Source organism: Panulirus ornatus, chromosome 23, assembly GCF_036320965.1.
Source record: "Panulirus ornatus isolate Po-2019 chromosome 23, ASM3632096v1, whole genome shotgun sequence".
In the NCBI taxonomy this organism is placed as follows: Eukaryota; Metazoa; Arthropoda; class Malacostraca; order Decapoda; family Palinuridae; genus Panulirus; species Panulirus ornatus.
Genome location: NC_092246.1, coordinates 16,141,290 through 16,165,534, shown reverse-complemented (window position 1 = coordinate 16,165,534; position 24,245 = coordinate 16,141,290). Strand labels below are relative to the sequence as shown.

The 24,245-nt window shown below is 42.2% G+C and overlaps 1 protein-coding gene across 1 annotated transcript in view; it reads right to left on the bottom strand.

The window, feature by feature from the left end:
• LOC139756954 (cholesterol transporter ABCA5-like) overlaps positions 1-24,245 on the bottom strand; it is a 239,602-nt gene that overhangs the window by 53,306 nt on the left and 162,051 nt on the right. The window contains exons 23-24 of the mRNA XM_071676898.1: positions 3,071-3,688; positions 90-236 (exon numbers count right to left, since the gene is read on the bottom strand). Coding sequence (XP_071532999.1) covers positions 90-236; positions 3,071-3,688 — 765 coding nt within the window. The remainder of the gene's footprint in view (positions 1-89; positions 237-3,070; positions 3,689-24,245) is intronic.

Genomic DNA, 24,245 nt, shown 5'->3' with positions numbered 1-24,245 from the left:
CACAACCTTCTCTGAACAATGAAATTTGTGTAAGTTTCATATCAACCCATACTTATTTTCTAAGAGTTTTAATTCTGTTATATGCTTACATATATCAACACTGGAGGAACAGCACCACCATTATTCATGACTGAAGCAATATTTGCACGCTCCTCTTTCACATCATCATCTTCACCGGGCAAAGCATCAACTTCAGCCTCATCAATGTGACAGGAATTCCCACTTTCTTTCTTTTTCTGAGAAGATGAAGGAAAAACATGAGTCTTGTATAAAAAGCACACTTTTTATCATAAAACACATTACTTAACTTCTACATGATCTTAAAGTGTCTAGAGATTCTATCAGATCTTCTTATCCTTTTCTATAATCAACAATAATAAGAATGGAATATCATGGGGTTCAGCAAAGGAAATATATCTCATCAGGTACATGTAATATGAGCAACGTGGATGCTACTAGATTTGAATGGGAGTTAGTTTAAAACATGTTAATTAACGAAAATTTATGTAAATGAACCAGGTTAGTCAAGATGAGTGATCACATTCAAGATGCTTCAATTGACCTATTTTTTCTATTTATAGTTATAACAAGTGGCCTATGTTGTCTTCTCCTAGTGCTACCTTGTGTGTGCGTGGGGTGGGAAACAGAGGGGGCTGTTTCATGTGTGGCAGGGTGCAGTATTACATGAGAGCTAGAGACAGTGTGAACGAATGGGGCCTTTGTTGTCTTTTCCTAGCACTACCTCGCACATATGAGGGAGGAGGGGGTTGTTATTTCATGTGTGGCGAGGTGGCAATGGGAATGAATAAAGGCAGACAGTATGAATTATGTGCATGTGTATATATGTATATGCCTGTGTGTATATATATGTATACGTTGAGATGTATAGGTATGTATATTTGCGTGTGTGGACGTGTATGTATATACATGTGTATGTGGGGCCCATTCTTTCGTCTGTTTCCTAACGCGGGAGACAGCGACAAAGCAAAAAACAAAACAAAAAAAAACAAGTGTAATAAACAAAAGAAAGAAAAATTTTTCTGTGCCTAGACAAGATAAGTTAAACATGTACCAGCCTTCACAGCTCTGGCCATCAGTTTATCATACAAATACAACAGGCTCAAAACTCTTAACTGAGTCTCAAAATACAAATGATTACTGGCATTACCTGCTCTGGCTACATACACAAAGGTTTTTCTAGTTGCCAGAGCTTATCAATAGACAGCAGTGCTTAGACTCTTGGACAATCTGCCTAGAATATACTTGTCAAGAATATGTAAAGATGTCAGAGGTGAGGGGACCAAGAAGGGGGAAACTGAGAAGGAGGGGAAATTGGGAAAGAGGCAGAAGGGTGGAGTGAGGGATTCTTAGAAGGTTTGGGGGTGTGAACATGCAGAGGGGTGTGAAGCTTTCAAGAGGAATAGAGTATACAGGGGGAAAAATGTTCTGTCAATGGGCTGAACCAGGGCCTATGAAGATGTTATGGGAATTATGGAAGGTCTGTAGGGCCTGGTTGTGGATACGGAAGATCTGTTTTGATGTACTATATAGGATCAATAGAGTAAGGATGTGGACAAATGAGGCTAATGCTTTGTCTTTTCCTGGCTACCCCATCAACATGAGAGACGGCAAACTTATATATAAAAAAAAGAGTATGTAAACATAAGGGGTGGATGAGAAAACAGCATGTTTCTTCAGCTTAACCTCATTTCATCTTTTTTATTCTTTTTTTATTCATCATTGGTCTAGACCTCTTTTGACAATAGAGTCCTGGTATTATTCAAGATGTCTTTCTAGAGGCTCCAGCACCCAAAGCTGTGCTACTTCCAGTAATCATTTGTAGAGAGGTTCTCAGATGAGATTGTACTTTCAATGATACTTCTCATCAAAGGTGACTTTCCACTCGAGGAGTAACCTCAAAAAGGAAAATGTTTGAAAACACTGCTAACCCCTATTTAAGCTATAAAATGAATCTCACTGTAAAAACTATTTTCCAAAACTAGAAAGATAAGTTGAAAGTACACTATTTTCAATCAAATGACTAACTTCCCCTAACCTAGACTTAGAGATCTAAAATAATTTTCTCTAAAAATCACGAATTCTAAGAAGTCTAATACGTTTTTAAAATACTCTAGCATGTATCTAATTAATCCGGACAACAACGAGCTTTAATGGAAGATGATGCCATTATGAATATATACTACATGAGAGGGAAAGACCACTTTAGGCTTCATGAGGTAAGAGACAAGACCTATCTTCTTTCTACAGGATAAAGCAAAAAGAAGTAGAGATACAGTCACCTATGTTGAACTAGAGTAAGAATTTGGCCATATAAACTGCAATTTCCTCCAAATACCTTAGATACTCTTTAGCTTTGACTGATGAGAGCAAGTGTACTCCATGTTGCACATACACCATTTTATTATGTGATTAAAAGTTGTAGTATCCTTGGATCAAGAAATGGATTCTAATTTGGAAAACTTTCTTCTCATTTCAGTATACAATAGACACCACATCTACCCTGCCTAAGCAAGTGCTATATTTTGACTGGTAAGGAAGTCAAGATGTAAGATGTTGTTACCTACTGTCAAGTTTTAATAACAAAATTGACAATTGCCAATTATTGTTCAGTCAACTGCAACAATGGTAGAACAATTATACTTAATTATGATGATCTTTTCCTGAAACAATATTATATTACCAAATATGGAAGCTTGAAAGGGTTCCAGGTTGTTGTATCCACTGCTTGCCATGTCTACTCTCACAAATAAGTTAATTAGAATTGAAACCAATTTTCTCTTATTCATTGATTCTCAACCTATAGCCAAATTTCCCTTGTTTCCCATAATACACATGAGAGACATTTCACTTTCACCATATATTTTCACATAAAGTATATCGTCTTTATCCTTCCATCTCCCCACAGTACATGATAGGGCATCTACAAATTTGCTTACTGCATCTTAGGCTGGCCATAGTTCTTTAAAAATTCTGATAAAAATTCATGAATAGGCAAATGTCATTAATGTACAGTATACAAACAAAGGTTTATCTTGCGTAAAGTACTCACCATGATCCATAGAGCATCACGCCAGCTACCGCCCAGTTTGAGAGTGTCAGCAAGTCGTAGAAGAATATAATACAAAGGGATATCAATCAAAATTATCACAAAAAGAACAATGATCTCTGTTGTCATGTAACATCTTGTCGTAAGTTCACTGCAGGTACCATTTAGAGAAAACCCAATGAAAATTTTGTTTATGAAATACAGAAGACCGAATGGCACATAAAAAGGAACAAAGACTGCTAAAACTATATGAAGAATCAAACTAGGATGAATATCATCATCAGTCACCACTAAAGTATCAACAAGGGACACGGCTGTGTATGACATAAATCCGAGGGTAGAAGCTAGGTTTGGGTAAAATTGTCTGGCAGTTTCTGCCTTATCAAATATATAGCAGAAAACAGCAGAAAAGAGTATGGCACTTGGCATATATAGCAAGTAAAGGACTGCTATGGCACCAAATGCTGGCTGTATGGTCAGTGATGGGACGTTAAAGGCAGCAATGATGATTAGTAGGCCAATATAAGCTACCAAATACACAGCACCAATCACAAGAATAAATGATGAAAAGTACAAGTTGAATCCCACACCATTCAATCTGAGCATGTTTCTTGCCATAATCTGAAAGAAAAAAATATACATTACACTTCGTATGATGGCAGTCAGAGAGGTAGTTATACATGAGATTAGGCTCCCAACTGTTGTAAACTGTAAATGTGATAACCTTAATCTTTAACAGTACTCATCCTATCAAAATTACATGCACTTAAAATTACTGTATATGCTCTGAACACTTAAGAGTCAAATGGAAAATTTCTCACACTTACTTAATCAATATAACATTATGAAAGATACAAGCAAATGGATTTGTATGTAGCATTTATGGATCTGGAGAAGGCATTTGATAGAGGTTGACAGAGATGCTCTGTGGAAGGTATCAAGAATATATGGTGTGGGAGGCAAGTTGTTAGAAGCAGTGAAAAGTTTCTATCGAGGATGTAAGGCACGTGTACGTGTAAGAAGAGAGGAAAGTAACTGGTTCTCAGTGAATGTTGGTTTGTGGCAGGGGTGCATGGTTGTTTAATTTGTTTAAGGATGGGGTTGTTAGGGAGGTGAATGCAAGAGTTTTGGAAAGAGGGGCAAGAATGCAGTCTGCTGTGGATGAGAGAGCTTGGGAAATGAGTCACTTGTTGTTTGCTGATGATACAGCGCTGGTGGCTCATTCGGGTGAGAAACTGCAGAAGCTGGTGACTGAGTTTGGTAAAGTATGTTAAAGAAGAAAGCTGAGAGTAAATGTGAATAAGGTACAGTGGAAGGTAAGTTTGAATAGAGAAAAACTGGAGGAAGTGAAGTGTTTTAGATATCTGGGAGTGGATTTGGCAGTGGATGGAACCATAGAAGCGGAAATGAATCATAGGGTGGGGGAGGAGGCGAAAGTTCTGGGAGTGTTGAAAATGTGTGGAAGTCGAGAACGTTATCTTGGAAAGCAAAAATGGGTATGTTTGAAGGAATAGTGGTTCCAACAATGATATATGGTTGCGAGGCGTGGGCTATGGATAGAGTTGTGCGGAGAAGGGTGGGTGTGCTGGAAATGAGATGTTTGAGGACAGTATGTCGAGTGAGGTGGTTTGATCCAGTAAGTAACGAAAGGGTAAGAGAGATGTGTGGTAATAAAAAGAGTGTGGATGAGACAGCAGAAGAGGGTGTTTTGAAATGGTTTGGTCACATGGAGAGAATGAGTGAGTAAAGATTGACCAAGAGGATATATGTGTCACAATTGGAGGGAACGAGGAGAAGTGGGAGACCAAATTGGAGGTGGAAAGATGGAGTGAAAAAGATTTTGAGAGATCAGGGCCTGAACATGCAGGAGAGTAAAAGGTGTGCAAGGAATAGAGTGAATTGGAACGATGTGGTATACCGGGGTCGATGTGCTGTCACTGGATTGAACCAGGCCATGTGAAGCGTCTGGGGTAAACCATGGAAAGTTTTGTGGGACCTGGATGTGGAAGGGGAGCTATGGTTTCGGTGCATTATACATGACAGCTAGAGACTGAGTGTGAACAAATGTGACCTTTTTTGTCTTTTCCTAGCACTACCTCGCACACATGTGGGGGAGGGGGTTTTCATTTCATGTGTGGCAGGGTGGCGACGGGAAGGAATAAGGGCAGACAGTATGAATTACATATATATGTATATCTGTGTGTATATATATATGTATACGTTGAGATGTATAGGTATGTATATGTGCGTGTGTGGACGTGTATGTATATACGTGTGTATGTGGGTGGGTTGGGCCATTCTTTCATCTGTTTCCTTGCGCTACCTCGCTAACGCGGGAGACAGTGACAAAGTATAATAATAATAATAAACAAGGGGTTTCCTAAAATACTGCAACCACAACTTAAGCAACATATAAGAGGATAGTGGTATGCACTCTCAACCCACAGGATAACGATTCCGTTTTAAAGATAAGTGGGGCAAGCAAAGGAGTTCTTGCTAAATGTATGCAGAGATTTCACATACTCTGTCAAACAATGTACATCAATTAACCTTCTAAGCAAGTGAAACATTTTATACAAAGTATCAACTTAATTTTGGGGGGCCTAGGGGTGGAAAAGGAGCAGTGATTTCAGTGCATTATACATGACAGATAAAGACTGAGTGTGAATGAATGTGGCCTTTGTTGTCTTTTTCTAGCACTACCTCGTGCACGTGAGGGGAGGGGATTGTCATTTCATGTGTGGTGGGGTGGCGACGGGAATGAGTAAAGGAAGCAAGTATGAATTATGTACATGTGTATATATGAATATATCTGTGTATGTATATATATGTATATGTTGAAATGTATAGGTATGTATATGTGTGTGTGTGGACGTGTATAAATATACATGTGTATGTGGGTGGGTTGGGTCATCTTTCATCTGTTTCCCTGCACTACCTCGCAAACACCGGAGACAGCGACAAAGTATGACTAAATAAAAATATTTTTTTTTTTTTGCCGCTGTCTCCCGCGTTTGCGAGGTAGCGCAAGGAAACAGACGAAAGAAATGGCCCAACCCACCCCCGTACACATGTATATACATACACGTCCACACACGCAAATATACATACCTACCCTGATTCAATCCACTGACAGCACGTCAACCCCGGTATACCACATCGATCCAATTCACTCTATTCCTTGCCCTCCTTTCACCCTCCTGCATGTTCAGGCCACGATCACACAAAATCTTTTTCACTCCACCTTTCCACCTCCAATTTGGTCTCCCACTTCTCCTCGTTCCCTCCAACTCCGACACATATATCCTCCTGGTCAATCTTTCCTCACTCATTCTCTCCATGTGCCCAAACCATTTCGAAACACCCTCTTCTGCTGTCTCAACCATGCTCTTTTTATTTCCACACATCTCTCTTACCCTTACGTTACTTACTCGATCAAACCACCTCACACCAAACATTGTCCTCAAACATCTCATTTCTAGCACATCCACCCTCCTGCGCACAATTCTATCCATAGCCCATGCCTCGCAACCATACAAAATTGTTGGAACCACTATTCCTTCAAACATACCCATTTTTGCTTTCCGAGATAATGTTCTCGACTTCCACACATTCTTCAAGGCTCCCAGGATTTTCGCCCCCTCCCCCACCCTATGATCCACTTCCACTTCCATGGTTCCATCCGCTGCCAGATCCACTCCTAGATATCTAAAACACTTTACTTCCTCCAGTTTTTCTCCATTCAAACTTACCTCCCAATTGACTTGACCCTCCACCCTACTGTACCTAATAACCTTGCTCTTATTCACATTTACTCTTAACTTTCTTCTTTCACACACTTTACCAAACTCAGTCACCAGCTTCTGCAGTTTCTCACATGAATCAGCCACCAGCGCTGTATCATCAGCGAACAACAACTGACTCACTTCCCAAGCTCTCTCATCCACAACAGACTTCATACTTGCCCCTCTTTCCAAAACTCTTGCATTCACCTCCCTAACAACCCCATCCATAAACAAATTAAACAACCATGGAGACATCACACACCCCTGCCGCAAACCTACATTCACTGAGAACCAATCACTTTCCTCTCTTCATACACGTACACATGCCTTACATCCTCGATAAAAACTTTTCACTGCTTCTAACAACTTGCCTCCCACACCATATATTCTTAATACCTTCCACAGAGCATCTCTATCAACTCTATCATATGCCTTCTCCAGATCCATAAATGCTACATACAAATCCATTTGCTTTTCTAAGTATTTCTCACATACATTCTTCAAAGCAAACACCTGATCCACACATCCTCTACCACTTCTGAAACCACACTGCTCTTCCCCAATCTGATGCTCTGTACATGCCTTCACCCTCTCAATCAATACCCTCCCATATAATTTACCAGGAATACTCAACAAACTTATACCTCTGTAATTTGAGCACTCACTCTTATCTCCTTTGCCTTTGTACAATGGCACTATGCACGCATTCCGCCAATCCTCAGGCACCTCACCATGAGTCATACATACACTGAATAACCTTACCAACCAGTCAATAATACAGTCACCCCCTTTTTAATAAATTCCACTGCAATACCATCCAAACCTGCTGCCTTGCCGGCTTTCATCTTCCGCAAAGCTTTTACTACCACTTCTCTGTTTACCAAATCATTTTCCCTAACCCTCTTACTTTGCACACCACCTTGACCAAAACACCCTATATCTGCCACTCTATCATCAAACACATTCAACAAACCTTCAAAATACTCACTCCATCTCTTTTTCACATCACCACTACTTGTTATCACCTCCCCATTTGCGCCCTTCACTGAAGTTCCCATTTGCTCCCTTGTCTTACGCACTTTATTTACCTCCTTCCAGAACATCTTTTTTTTTATTTTTTTTTTATTTTTTTATTTTGCTTTGTCGCTGTCTCCCGCGTTTGCGAGGTAGCGCAAGGAAACAGACAAAAGACATGGCCCAAACCACCCCCATACACAATGTATATACATACACGTCCACACATGCAAATATACATACCTATACATCTCAATGTACTCATACATATACACACACAGACACATACATACATACCCATGCACACAATTCACACTGTCTGCCTTTATTCATTCCCATTGCCACCTCGCCACACATGGAATAACATCCCCCTCCCCCCTCATGTGTGTGAGGTAGCACTAGGAAAAGACAACAAAGGCCCCATTTGTTCACACTCAGTCTCTAGCTGTCATGCAATAAGGCCTGAAACCACAGCTCCCTTTCCACATCCAGGCCACACACAACTTTCCATGGTTCACCCCAGACGCTTCACAAGCCCTCATTCAATCCACTGACAGCACGTCAACCCAGGTATACCACATCGATCCAATTTCACCCTCCTGCATGTTCAGGCCCCGATCACACAAAATCTTTTTCAATCCATCTTCCACCTCCAATTTGGTCTCCCACTTCTCCTTGTTCCCTCCACCTCCGACACATATATCCTCTTGGTCAATCTTTCCTCATTCATTCTCTCCATGTGCCCAAACCATTTCAAAACACCTTCCTCTGCTCTCTCAACCACGCTCTTTTTATTTCCACACACCTCTCTTACCCTTACATTACTTACTCGATCAAACCACCTCACACCACACATTGTCGTCAAACATCTCATTTCCAGCACATCCACCCTCCTGCGCACAACTCTATCCATAGCCCACACCTCGCAACCATACAACATTGGTGGAACCACTATTCCTTCAAACATACCCATTTTTGCTTTCCGAGATAATGTTCTCGACTTCCACACATTCTTCAAGGCTCCCAGGATTTTCGCCCCCTCCCCCACCCTATGATTCACTTCTGCTTCCATGGTTCCATCCGCTGCCAGATCCACTCCCAGATATCTAAAACACTTTACTTCCTCCAGTTTTTCTCCATTCAAACTTACCTCCCAATTGACTTGACCCTCAACCCTACTGTACCTAATAACCTTGCTCTTATTCACATATACATAAATATATACTCAACAAACTTATAAGTTTCTTGAGTATTCCTGGTAAATTATATGGGAGGGTATTGATTGAGAGGGTGAAGGCATGTACAGAGCATCAGATTGGGGAAGAGCAGTGTAGTTTCAGAAGTGGTAGAGGATGTGTGGATCAGGTGTTTGCTTTGAAGAATGTATGTGAGAAATATTTAGAAAAGCAAATGGACTTGTATGTAGCATTTATGGATCTGGAGAAGGCATATGATAGAGTTGATAGAGATGCTCTGTGGAAGGTATTAAAAATATATGGTGTGGGAGGCAAGTTGTTAGAAGCAGTGAAAAGTTTTTATCGAGGATGTAAGGCATGTGTACGTGTAGGAAGAGAGGAAAGTGATTGGTTCTCAGTGAATGTAGGTTTGCGACAGGGATGTGTGATGTCTCCATGGTTGTTTAATTAGTTTATGGATGGGGTTGTTAGGGAGGTGAACGCAAGAGTTTTGGAAAGAGGGGCAAGTATGCAGTCCGTTGTGGATGAGAGAGCTTGGGAAGTGAGTCAGTTGTTGTTTGCTAATGATACAGCGCTGGTGGTTGATTCATGTGAGAGACTGCAGAAGTTGGTGACTGAGTTTGTTAAAGTGTGTGAAAGAAGAAAGCTGAGAGTAAATGCGAATAAGATCAAGGTTATTAGGTACAGTAGGGTTGAGGGACAAGTCAATTGGGAGGTAAGTTTGAATGGAGAAAAACTGGAGGAAGTGAAGTGTTTTAGATATCTGGGAGTGGATTTGGCAGCGGATGGAACCATGGAAGTGAAAGTGAATCATAGGGTAGGGGAGGGGGCAAAAGTTCTGGGAGCGTTTAAGAATGTATGGAAATCGAGAACATTATCTTGGAAAGCAAAAAGGGGTATGTTTGAAGGAATAGCGGTTCCAACAATGTTATATGGTTGCGAGGCGTGGGCTATGGATAGAGTTGTGCGGAGGAGGGTAGATGTGCTGGAAATGATATGTTTGAGGACAGTATGTGGCGTGAGGTGGTTTGATCCAGTAAGTAATAATAGGGTAAGAGAGATGTGTGGTAATAAAAAGTGTGTGGTTCAGAGAACAGAATGGAGAGAGAATGGAGAGAATGAGTGAGGAAAGATTGACCAAGAGGATATATGTGTCAGAGGTGGAGGTAATGAGAAGTGGGAGACCAAATAGGAGGTGGAAAGATTGAGTGAAAAAGATTTTGAGTGATCGGAGCCTGAACATGCAGGAGGGTGAAAGGCATGCAAGGAATAGAGTGAATTGGAACGATGTGGTATACTGGGGTCGACGTGCTGTCAATGGATTGAACCAGGGCATGTGAAGTGTCTGAGGTAAACCATGGAAAGTTCTGTGGGGCCTGGATGTGGAAAGGGAGCTGTGGTTTCGGTGCATTATTACATGACAGCTAGAGACTGAATGTGAACATAAGTGGCCTTTGTTGTCTTTTCCTAGCGCCACCTTGCGCACATTTGGGGGGAGGGGGTGATTATTTCTTGTGTGGCAGGGTGGCGAAGGGAATGAATAAAGGCAGAGAGTATGAATTATGTGCATGTGTATATATGTATATGTCTGTGTGTATATACATATGTATACATTGAGATGTATAGGTATGTATATTTGCGTGTGTGGACGTGTATGTATATACATACGTATGTGGGTGGGTTGGCCATTCTTTCATCTGTTTCCTTGCGCTACCTCGCTAAATGCGGGAGACAGCGACAAAGCAAAATAATATTAATAAAAAATATATATATATATATATATATATATATATATATATATATATATTTTTTTTTTATACTTTGTCGCTGTCTCCCGCGTTTGCGAGGTAGCGCAAGGAAACAGACGAAAGAAATGGCCCAACCCACCCCCATACACATGTATATACATACGTCCACATACGCAAATATACATACCTACACAGCTTTCCATGGTTTACCCCAGACGCTTCACATGCCTTGATTCAATCCACTGACAGCACGTCAACCCCGGTATACCACATCGCTCCAATTCACTCTATTCCTTGCCCTCCTTTCACCCTCCTGCATGTTCAGGCCCCGATCACACAAAATCTTTTTCACTCCATCTTTCCACCTCCAATTTGGTCTCCCTCTTCTCCTTGCTCCCTCCACCTCCGACACATATATCCTCTTGGTCAATCTTTCCTCACTCATCCTCTCCATGTGCCCAAACCACTTCAAAACACCCTCTTCTGCTCTCTCAACCACGCTCTTTTTATTTCCACACATCTCTCTTAGCCTTACGTTACTCACTCGATCAAACCACCTCACACCACACATTGTCCTCAAACATCTCATTTCCAGCACATCCATCCTCCTGCGCACAACTCTATCCATAGCCCACGCCTCGCAACCATGCAACATTGTTGGAACCACTATTCCTTCAAACATACCCATTTTTGCTTTCCGAGATAATGTTCTCGACTTCCACACATTCTTCAAGGCCCCCAGAATTTTCGCCCCCTCCCCCACCCTATGATCCACTTCCGCTTCCATGGTTCCATCCGCTGCCAGATCCACTCCCAGATATCTAAAACACTTCACTTCCATCAGTTTTTCTCCATTCAAACTCACCTCCCAATTGACTTGACCCTCAACCCTACTGTACCTAATAACCTTGCTCTTATTCACATTTACTCTTAACTTTCTTCCTCCACACACTTTACCAAACTCAGTCACCAGCTTCTGCAGTTTCTCACATGAATCAGCCACCAGCGCTGTATATATATATATATATATATATATATATATATATACCTCATGTGTCATTGAAGGCGACTAAAGGGGATGGGAGTGGGGTGGGCTAGAAACACTTCCCTCCTTGTATTTTAACTTTCTAAAAGGGGAAAAAGAAGAAGGAGTCATGCGGGGAGTGCTCATCCTCCTTGAAGGCTCAGACTGGGGTGTCTAAATGTGTGTGGATGTAACCAAGATGAGAAAAAAGGAGAGATAGGTAGTATGTTTGAGGTAAGGAACCCGGATGTTTTGGCTCTGAGTGAAACGAAGCTCAAGGGTAAAGGAGAAGAGTGGTTTGGGAATGTCTTGGGTGTAAATTCAGGGGTTAGTGAGACGACGAGAGCAAAGGAAGGAGTAGCACTACTCCAGAAACAGGAGTGGTGGGAGTATGGGATAGAGTGTAAAAAAGTAAACTCTAGATTGATATGGGTAAAACTGAAAGTGGATGGAGAGAGATGGGTGATTATTGGTGCATATGCACCTGGGCATGAGAAGAAAGATCAGGAGAGTCAAATGTTTTGGAAGCAGCTGAATGAGTGTGCTAGTAGTTTAGATGCACGAGACCAGTTTATAGTGATGGGTGACTTGAATGCAAAGGTGAGTAATGTGGCAGTTGAGGGAATAATTGGTGTACATGGGGTGTTCAGTGTTGTAAATGGAAATGGTGAAGAGCTTGTAGATTTATGTGCTGAAAAAGGACTGGTGATTGGGAATGCCTGGTTAAAAAGGAGAGATATACATAAGTATACGTATGTATGTAGGTGAGACGGCCAGAGAGCATTATTGAATTACATGTTAAGTGAAAGGTGAGCGAAAGAGAGACTTTTGGATGTTAATGAGCTGAGAGGTGCAACTGGAGGGATGTCTCATCATTATCTTGTGGAGGTGAAGGTGAAGATTTGTAGAGGTTTTCAGAAAAGAGGAGAGAATGTTGGGGTGAAAAAGAGGGCAAATGAGAGTTGGGGTGAGAGAGTATCATTAAATTTTAGGGAGAATAAAAAGATGTTTCACCTCTTGCACCTTTCTCTTGACCTCCTGCCTCTTTCTTTTATACATCTCCCACTCATTTGCATTTTTTCCCTGCAAAAATCGTCCAAATGCCGCTCTCTTCTCTTTCACTAATAATCTTACTTTTTCATCCCACCACTCACTACCCTTTCTAATCAACCCACCTCCCATGCTTCTCATGCCACAAGCATCTTTTGCGCAAGCCATCACTGCTTCCCTAAATACATCTCATACCTCCCACACTCCCCTTACCTCCTTTGTTCTCACCTTCTTCCATTCTGTACTCACTCTCTCCTGGTACTTCCTCACACAAGTCTCCCTCCCAAGCTCACTTACTCTCACCACTCTCTTCACCCCAACATCCTCTCTTCTTTTCTGGAAACCCCTACAAATCTTCACCTTCGCCTCCACAAGATAATGATCAGACATCCCTCCACTTGCACCTCTCAGCACATTAACATCCAAAAGTCTCTCTTTCGCGCGCCTATCAATTAACACGTAATCCAATAACGCTCTCTGGCCATCTCTCCTACTTACATATGTATACTTATGTATATCTCGCTTTTTAAACCAGGTATTCCCAATCGCCAGTCCTTTTACAGCACATAAATCTACAAGCTCTTCACCATTTCCATTTACAACACTGAACACCCCATGTATACCAATTATTCCCTCAACTGCCACATTACTCACCTTTGCATTCAAATCACCCATCACTACAACCTGGTCTTGTGCATCAAAACCACTAACACACTCATTCAGCTGCTCCCAAAACACTTGCCTCTCATGATCTTTCTTCTCTTGCCCACGTGAATATCCACCAATAATCACCCATCTCTTTCCATCCACTTTCAGTTTTACCCATATCAATCTAGAGAGTACTTTCTTACACTCTATCACATATTCCCACCACTCCTGTTTCAGGAGTAGTGCTACTCCTTCCCTAGCTCTTGTCCTCTCACTAACCCCTGACTTTACTCCCAAGACATTCCCAAACCACTCTTCCCCTTTACCCCTGAGCTTCGTTTCACTCACAGGCAAAACATCTAGGTTCCTTTCCTCAAACATACTACCTATCTCTCCTTTTTTCTCATCTTGGTTACATCCACAAACATTTAGACACCCCATACTGAGCCTTCGAGGAGGATGAGCACTCCGCGCATGACTCCTTCTTTTGTTTCCCCTTTTAGAAAGTTAAAATACAAGGAGGGGAGGGTTTCTAGCCCCCCGCTCCCATCCTCTTTAGTTGCCTTCTACGACACGTGAGGAATGCATGGGAAGTATTCTTTCTCCCCTATCCCCAGGGAAATGAGAGTTGGGGTGAGAGAGTATCATTAAATTTTAGGGAGAATAAAAAGATCTTTTGGAAGGAGGTAAATAAAGTGCATAAGACAAGGGAGCAAATGGGAATTTCAGTGAAGGGGGTTTATGGGTAGGTGATAACAAGTAGTGGTGATGTGAGAAGGAGATGGAGTGAGTATTTTGAAGGTTTGTTGAATGTGTTTGATGATGGAGTAACAGATATAGGGTGTTTTGGTTGAGGTGGTGTGCAAATTGCGAGGGTTAGGGAAAATGATTTGGTAAACAGAGAAAAGGTAGTAAAAGCTTTGCAGAAGATGAAAGCCGGCAAGGCAGCAGGTTTGGATGGTACTGCAGTGGAATTTATTAAAAAAGAGGGTGACTGTATTGTTGACTGGTTGGTAAGGTTATTTAATAATGTATGTATGATTTATGGTGAGATGCCTGAGGATTGGCAAAATGCTTGCATAGTGCCATTGTACAAAGGCAAAGGGGATAAGAGTGAGTGCTCAGATTACAGAGGTATAAGTCTGTTGAGTATTCTGGGAAATTATATGGGAGAGTATTGATTGAGAGGGTGAAGATATGTACAGAGCATCAGATTTTGGAACAGCAATGTGGTTTCAGAAGTGGTAGAGGATGTGTAGATCAGGTGTTTGCTTTGAAGAATGTATGTGAGAAATACTTAGAAAAGCAAATGGATTTGTATGTAGCATTTATGGATCTGGAGAAGGCATATGATAAGAGTTGATAGAGATGCTCTGTGGAAGGTATTAAGATTATATGGAGTGGGAGGCAAGTTGTTAGAAGCAGTGAAAAGTTTATATCGAGGATGTAAGGCATGTGTACATGTAGGAAGAGAGGAAAGTGATTGGTTTCTCAGTGAATGTAGGATTGCGGCAGGGGTGCGTGATGTCTCCATGGTTGTTTAATTTGTTTATGGATGGGGATGTTAGGGTGGTGAAAGCATGAGTTTTGGAAAGGGGGGCAAGTATGCAGTCTGTTGTGGATGAGAGAGCTTGGGAAGTGAGTCAGTTGTTGTTCGCTGATGAAACAGCGCTGGTGGCTGATTCATGTGAGAAACTGCAGAAGCTGGTGACTGAGTTTGGTAAAGTGTGTGAAATAAGAAAGTAGAGAGTAAATGTGAATAAGGGCAAGGTTATTAGGTACAGTAGGGTTGAGGGTCAAGTCAACTGGGAGGTAAGTTTGAATGGAGAAAAACTGGAGGAAGTAAAGTGTTTTAGATATCTGGGAGTGGATCTGGCAGAGGATGGAACCATGGAAGCGGAAGTGAATCATAGGTTGGGGGAGGGGGCAAAAATTCTGGGAGCCTTGAAGAATGTGTGGAAGTCGAGAACATTATCTCGGAAAAAAAAAAGGGTATGTTTGAAGGAATAGTGGTTCCAACAATGTTGTATGGTTGTGGGGCATGGGCTATGGATAGAGTTGTGCGCAGGAGGGTGGATGTGCTGGAAATGAGATGTTTGAGGACAATATGGGGTGTGAGGTGGTTTGATCGAGTAAGTAATGTAAGGGTAAGAGTGATGTAGAGAAATAAAAAGAGTGTGGTTGATAGAGCAGAAGAGGGTGTTTTGAAATGGTTTGGTCACATGGAGAGAATGAGTGAGGAAAGATTGACCAAGAGGATATATGTGTTAGAGGTGGAGGGAACGAGGAGAAGTGGGAGACCTAATTGGAGGTGGAAAGATGGAGTGAAAAAGATCTTGAGTGATCGGGGCCTGAACATGCAGGAGGGTGAAAGGCGTGCCAGGAATAGAGTGAATTGGAATGACGTGGTATACCGGGCTCGATGTGCTGTCAATGGATTGAACCACGGCATGTGAAGCGTCTGGGGTAAACCATGGAAAGTTCTGTGGGGCCTGGATGTGGAAAGGGAGCTGTGGTTTCGGTGCATTATTACATGACAGCTAGAGACTGAGTGTGAACGAATGGGGCCTTTGTTGTCTTTTCCTAGCGCTTCCTCGCACACATGAGGGGGGAAGGGGTTGTTATTCTATATGTGGTGAGGTGGCGATGGGAATAAATAAAGGCAGACCGTATGAATTGTGTACATGTGTATATATGTGTATGTCTGTGTGTGTATACATATGTATACATTGAGATGTATTGGTATGTATATTTACGTGTGTGGACGTGTATGTGTATACATGTGTATGTGGGTGGGTTGGGCCAATCTTACGTCTGTTTCCTTGCGCTACCTCGCTATCACGGGAGACAGCGACAAAGCAAAATTAAAATAAATAAAAAGACGTTTTGGAAGGAGGTAAATAAAGTACGTAAGACAAGGCAATCAATGGGAACTTCAGTGAAGGGGGCGAATGGGGAGGTGATAACAAGTAGTGGTGATGTGAGAAGGAGATGGAGTGAGTACTTTGAAGGTTTGTTGAATGTGTTTGATGATGGAGTGGCAGATATAGGGTGTTTCAGTCGAGGCGGTGTGCAAAGTGAGAGGGTTAGGGAAAATGATTTGGTAAACAGAGAAGAGGTAGTAAAAGCTTTGCGGAAGATGAAAGTCGGCAAGGCAGCAGGTTTGGATGGTATTGCAGTGGAATTTATTAAAAAAGGGGGTAACTGTATTGTTGACTGGTTGGTAAGGTTATTTAATGTATGTATGATTCATGGTGAGGTGCCTGAGGATTGGCGGAATGCGTGTATAGTGCCATTGTACAAAGGCAAAGGGGATAAGAGTGAGTGCTCAAATTACAGAGGTATAAGTTTGTTGAAATGGTTTGGTCACATGGAGAGAATGAGTGAGGAAAGATTGACCAAGAGGATATATGTGTCAGAGGTGGAGGGAACGAGGAGAAGTGGGAGACCAAATTGGAGGTGGAAAGATGGAGTGAAAAAAATTTTGAGTGATCGGGGCCTGAACATGCAGGAGGGTGATAGGCGTGCAAGGAATAGAGTGAATTGGAACGATGTGGAATACCGGGGTCAACGTGCTGTCAGTGGATTGAACCAGGGCATGTGAAGTGTCTGGGGCAAACCATGGAAAGTTCTGTGGGGCCTGGATGTGGAAAGGGAGCTGTGGTTTCAGTGCATTATTACATGACAGCTAGAGACTGAGTGTGAACGAATGGGGCCTTTGTTGTCTTTTCCTAGCGCTACCCCGCACACATGAGGGGGAGGGTGTTGTTATTCCATGTGTGGCGGGGTGGCGATGGGAATGAATAAAGGCAGACAGTATGAATTATGTACATGGGTATATATGTATATGTCTGTGTGGGTATATATATATATATATATATATATATATATATATATATATATATATATATATATATATATATATGTTTATCCCTGGGGATAGGGGGTTAAGAATACTTCCCACGTATTCCCTGCGTGTCGTAGAAGGTGACTAAAAGGGGAGGGAGCGGGGGGCTGGAAATCCTCCCCTCTCGTTTTTTTTTTTTTTCTTTTTTTTTTTTTCCAAAAGAAGGAACAGAGAATTGGGCCAGGTGAGGGTATTCCCTCAAAGGCCCAGTCCTCTGTTCTTAATGCTACCTCGCTAACGCGGGAAATGGCGAATAGTTTAAAAGAAAAGAAAGAATATATATGTTTGTATACATTGAGATGTATAGGTATGTATATTTGCGGGTGTGGACATGTATGTATATACATGTTTATGTGGGTGGTTTGGGCCATTCTTTCGTCTGTTTCCTTGCGCTACCTCGCAAACGCAGGAGACAGCGACAAAGCAAAATAAATAAATAAATAAAAGTTTGTTGAGTATTGCTGGGAAATTATATGGGAGGGTATTGATTGAGAGGGTGAAGGCATGTACAGAGCATCAGATTGGGGAAGAGCAGTGTGGTTTCAGAAGTGGTAGAGGATGTGTAGATCAGGTGTTTGCTTTGAAGAATGTATGTGAGAAATACTTAGAAAAGCAAATGGATTTGTATGTAGCATTTATGGATCTGGAGAAGGCATATGATAGAGTCGATAGAGATGCTCTGTGGAAGGTATTAAGATTATATGGAGTGGGAGGCAAGTTGTTAGAAGCAGTGAAAAGTTTTTATTGAGGATGTAAGGCATGTGTACATGTAGGAAGAGAGGAAAGTGATTGGTTCTCAGTGAAGGTAGGATTGCGGCAGGGGTGTGTGATGTCTCCATGGTTGTTTAATTTGTTTATGGATGGGGATGTTAGGGTGGTGAAAGCAAGAGTTTTGGAAAGAGGGGCAAGTATGCAGTCTGTTGTGGATGAGAGAGCTTGGGAAGTGAGTCAGCTGTTGTTCGCTGATGATACAGCGCTGGTGGCTGATTCATGTGATAAACTGCAGAAGCTGGTGACTGAGTTTGGTAAAGTGTGTGAAAGAAGAAAGTTGAGAGTAAATGTGAATAAGGGCAAGGTTATTAGGTACAGTAGGGTTGAGGGTCAAGTCAATTGGGAGGTAAGTTTGAATGGAGAAAAACTGGAGGAAGTAAAGTGTTTTAGATATCTGGGAGTGGATCTGGCAGCGGATGGAACCATGGAAGCGAAGTGAATCATAGGGTGGGGGAGGGGGTGAAAATTCTGGGAGCCTTGAAGAATGTTTGGAAGTCTAGAACATTATCTCGGAAAAAAATAAGAAAAAAAAAGTATGTTTGAAGGAATAGTGGTTCCAACAATGTTGTACGGTTGTGGGGCATGGGCTATGGATAGAGTTGTGCGCAGGAGGGTGGATGTGCTGGAAATGAGATGTTTGAGGACAATATGGGGTGTGAGGTGGTTTGATCGAGTAAGTAATAGAAGGGTAAGAGTGATGTAGAGAAATAAAAAGTGTGTGGTTGAGAGAGCAGAAGAGGGTGTTTTGAAATGGTTTGGTCACACAGAGAGTATAAGTGAGGAAAGATTGACCAAGAGGATATATGTGTTAGAGGTGGAGGGAACGAGGAGGAGTGAGAGACCTAATTGGAAGTGGAAAAATGGAGTGAAAAAGATCTTGAGTGATCGGGGCCTGAACATGCAGGAGGGTGAAAGGCGTGCAAGGAATAGAGTGAATCGGAACGACGTGGTATACCGGGGTCGACGTGCTGTCAATGGATTGAACCAGGGCATGTGAAGCGTCTGGGGTAAACCATGGAAAGTTCTGTGCGGCCTGGATGTGGAAAGGGAGCTGTGGTTTTGGTGCATTATTACATGACAGCTAGAGACTGAGTGTGAACGAATGGTGCCTTTGTTGTCTTTTCCTAGCGCTACCTCGCACACATGAGGGGGGAGGGGGTTGTTATTCCATATGTGGCGAGGTGGCGATGGGAATGAATAAAGGCAGACAGTATGAATTATGTACATGTGTATATATGTGTATGTCTGTGTGTGTATATATATGTATACATTGAGATGTATTGGTATGTATATTTGCATGTGTGGACATATATGTGTATACATGTGTATGTGGGTGGGTTGGGCCATTCTTACGTCTGTTTCCTTGCGCTACCTCGCTAACACAGGAGACAGCGACAAAACAAAATAAAAATAAATAAAAAGACGTTTTGGAAGGAGGTAAATAAAAAACGTAAGACAAGGGAATCAATGGGAACTTCAGTGAAGGGGGCGAATGGGGAGGTGATAACAAGTAGTGGTGATGTGAGAAGGAGATGGAGTGAATACTTTGAAGGTTTGTTGAATGTGTTTGATGATGAAGTGGCAGATATAGGGTGTTTCAGTCGAGGCAGGTGTGCAAAGTGAGAGGGTTAGGGAAAATGATTTGGTAAACATAGAAGAGGTGTTAAAAGCTTTGCGGAAGATGAAAGCCGGCAAGGCAGCAGGCTTGGATGGTATTGCAGTGGAATTCATTAAAAAAGGGGTGACTGTATTGTTGACTGGTTGGTAAGGTTATTTATTGTATGTATGATTCATGGTGAGGTGCCTGAGGATTGGCGGAATGCGTGCATAGTGCCATTGTACAAAGGCAAAGGGGATAAGAGTGAGTGCGCAAATTACAGAGGTATAAGTTTGTTGAGTATTGCTGGGAAATTATATGGGAGGGTATTGATTGAGAGGGTGAAGGCATGTACAGAGCATCAGGTTGGGGAAGAGCAGTGTGGTTTCAGAAGTGGTAAAGGATGTGTAGATCAGGGTTTTGCTTTGAAGAATGTATGTGAGAAATACTTAGAAAAGCAAATGAATTTGTATGTAGCATTTATGGATCTGGAGAAGGCATATGATAGAGTTGATAGAGATGCTCTGTGGAAGATATTAAGATTATATGGAGTGGGAGGCGAGTTGTTAGAAGCAGTGAAAAGTTTTTACTGAGGATGTAAGGCATGTGTACATGTAGGAAGAGAGGAAAGTGATTGGTTCTCAGTGAATGTAGGTTTGCGGCAGGGGTGTGTGATGTCTCCATGGTTGTTTAAATTGTTTATGGATGGGGATGTTAGGGTGGTGAAAGCAAGAGATTTGGAAAGAGGGGCAAGTATGCAGTCTGTTGTGGATGAGAGAGCTTGGGAACGTCAGTTGTTGTTCGGCTGATGAAACAGCGCTGGTGGCTGATTCATGTGTGAAACTGCAGAAGCTGGTGACTGAGTTTGGTAAAGTGTGTGAAAGAAGAAAGTTGAGAGTAAGTGTGAATAAGGGCAAGGTTATTAGGTACAGTAGGGTTGAGGGTCAAGTCAATTGGGAGGTAAGTTTGAATGGAGAAAAACTGGAGGAAGTAAAGTGTTTTAGATATCTGGGAGTGGATCTGGCAGCGGATGGAACAATGGAAGCGGAAGTGAATCATAGGGTGGGGGAGGGGGCGAAAATTCTGGGAGCCTTGAAGAATGTTTGGAAGTCGAGAACATTATCTTGGAAAAAAAAAAAAAGTATGCTTGAAGGAATAGTGGTTCCAACAATGTTGTATGGTTGTGGGGCATGGGCTATGGATAGAGTTGTGCGCAGGAGGGTGGATGTGCTGGAAATGAGATGTTTGAGGACAATATATGGTGTGAGGTGGTTTGATCGAGTAAGTAATGTAAGGGTAAGAGTGATGTAGAGAAATAAAAAGAGTGTGGTTGAGAGAGCAGAAGAGGGTGTTTTGAAATGGTTTCGTCACATGGAGAGAATGAGTGAGGAAAGATTGACGAAGAGGATATATGTGTTAGAGGTGGAGGGAACGAGGAGAAGTGGGAGACCTAATTGGAGGTGGAAAGATGGAGTGAAAAAGATCTTGAGTGATCGGGGCCTGAACATGCAGGAGGGTGAAAGGAGGGTAAGGACTAGAGTGAATTGGAACGACGTGGTATACCGGGGTCGACGTGCTGTCAATGGATTGAACCAGGGCATGTGAAGCGTCTGGGGTAAACCATGGAAAGTTCTGTGGGGCCTGGATGTGGAAAGGGAGCTGTGGTTTCGGTGCATTATTATATGACAGCTTGAGACTGAGTGTGAACGAATAGGGCCTTTGTTGTCTTTTCCTAGCGCTTCCTCGCACACATGAGGGGGGGAGGGGGTTGTTATTCCATGTGTGGTGAGGTGGCGATGGTAATAAATAAAGGCAGACAGTATGAATTATGTACATGTGTATATATGTGTATGTCTGTGTGTGTATATATATGTATACATTGAGTTGTATTGGTATGTATATTTGCGTGTGTGGACGTGTTGTGTATACATGTGTATGTGGGTGGGTTGGGCCATTCTTATGTCTGTTTCCTTGCGCTACCTCGCTAACACGGGAGACAGCGACAAAGCAAAATAAAAATAAATAAAAAGATGTTTTGGAAGGAGGTAAATATAGTACGTAAGATAAGGCAATCAATGGGAACTTCAGTGAAGGGGGCGAATGGGGAGGTGATAACAAGTAGTGGTGATGTGAGAAGGAGATGGAGTGAGTATTTTGAAGGTTTGTTGAATGTGTTTGATGATGGTGTGGCAGATATAGGGTGTTTCAGTCAAGGCGGTGTGCAAAGTGAGAGGGTTAGGGAAAATGATTTGGTAAACATAGAAGAGGTAGTAAAAGCTTTGCGGAAGATGAAAGCCGACAAGGCAGCAGGTTTGGATGGTATTGCAGTGGAATTTAGTAAAAAAGGGGGTGACTGTATTGTTGACTGGTTGGTAAGAATATTTAATGTATGTATGATTCATGGTGAGGTGCCTGAGGATTGGTGGAATGCGTGCATAGTGCCATTGTACAAAGGCAAAGGGGATAAGAGTGAGAGCTCAAATTACAGAGGTATAAGTTTGTTGAGTACTCCTGGGAAATTATATGGGAGGGTATTGATTGAGAGGGTGAAGGCATGTACAGAGCATCAGATTGGGGAGGAGCAGTGTGGTTTCAGAAGTGGTAGAGGATGTGTGGATCAGGTGTTTGCTTTGAAGAATGTATGTAAGAAATACTTAGAAAAGCAAATGGATTTGTATGTAGCATTTATGGATCTGGAGAAGGCATATGATAGAGTTGATAGAGATGCTCTGAGGAAGGTACTAAGAATATATGGTGTGGGAGGCAAGTTGTTAGAAGCAGTGAAAAGTTTTTATCGAGGATGCAAGGCATGTGTATGTGTAGGCAGAGAGGAAAGTGATTGGTTCTCAGTGAATGTAGGTTTGCGGCAGGGGTGTGTGATGTCTCCATGGTTGTTTAATTTGTTTATGGATGGGGTTGCTAGGGAGGTGAATGCAAGAGTTTTGGAAAGAGGGGCAAGTATGCAGTCTGTTGGGGATGAGAGAGCTTGGGAAGTGAGTCAGTTGTTGTTCGCTGATGATACAGTGCTGGTGGCTGATTCATGTGAGAAACTGCAGAAGCTGGTGACTGAGTTTGGTAAAGTGTGTGAAAGAAGAAAGTTAAGAGTAAATGTGAATAAGAGCAAGGTTATTAGGTACAGTACGGTTGAGGGTCAAGTCAATTGGGAGGTAAGTTTGAATGGAGAAAAACTGGAGGAAGTAAAGTGTTTTAGATATCTGGGAGTGGATCTGGCAGCGGATTGAACCATGGAAGCGGAAATGAATAATAGGGTGGGGGAGGGGGCGAAAATCCTAGGAGCCTTGAAGAATGTGTGGAAGTTGAGAACATTATCTCTGAAAGCAAAAATGGCTATGTTTGAAGGAATAGTGGTTCCAACAATGTTATATGGTTGCGAGGCATGGGCTATGGATAGAGTTGTGCGCAGGAGGGTGGATGTGCTGGAAATGAGATGTTTGAGGACAATATGTGGTGTGAGGTGGTTTGATCGAGTAAGTAATGTAAGGGTAAGAGAGATGTGTGGAAATAAAAAGAGCATGGTTGAGAGAGCAGAAGAGGGTGTTTTGAAATGGTTTGGGCACATGGAGAGAATGAGAGGAAAGATTGAGTAAGAGGATATATGTGTCGGAGGTGGAGGGAACAAGGAGAAGTGGGAGACCTAATTGGAGGTGGAAAGATGGAGTGAAAAAGATTTTGTGTGATCGGGGCCTGAACATGCAGGAGGGTGAAAGGTGGGCAAGGAATAGAGTGAACTGGATCGATGTGGTATACCGGGGTCGACGTGCTGTCAATGGATTGAATCAGGGCATGTGAAGCGTCTGGGGTAAACCATGGAAAGTTGTGTGGGGCCTGGACGCGGAAAGGGAGCTGTGGTTTTGGGCATTATTGCATGACAGTTAGAGACTGAGTGTGAACGAATGGGGCCTTTGTTGTCTTTTCCTAGCGCTACCTCGCACACATGAGGGGGGAGGGGGATGTTATTCCACGTGTGGCGAGGTGGCGATGGGAATGAATAAAGGCAGACAGTGTGAATTGTGTGCATGTGTATATATGTATGTGTCTGTGTGTGTATATATATGTGTGCATTGAGATGTATGGGTATGTATATTTGCGTGTGTGGACATGTATGTATATACATGTGTATGTGGGTGGGTTGGGCCATTTCTTTCGTCTGTTTCCTTGCGCTAACTCGCAAACATGGGAGACAGCGACAAAGCACAATAAAATAAATAAATAATTATACTGCCTCATATTCATTAGTCTCTCAGAAGTAAATATGCATATATCAAACTTGCTGAAAAAGAACTGACACTACGAAATAAACGAACAGAGGCTGTGGAAGTGTGCATCAATTTACAAGGAGACCTAGAAAAACTTCAAGTTGGTCTGACATATGGTTGATGAAACTTAACCTGCATAAGTGTAAAATAATGAGGAATCT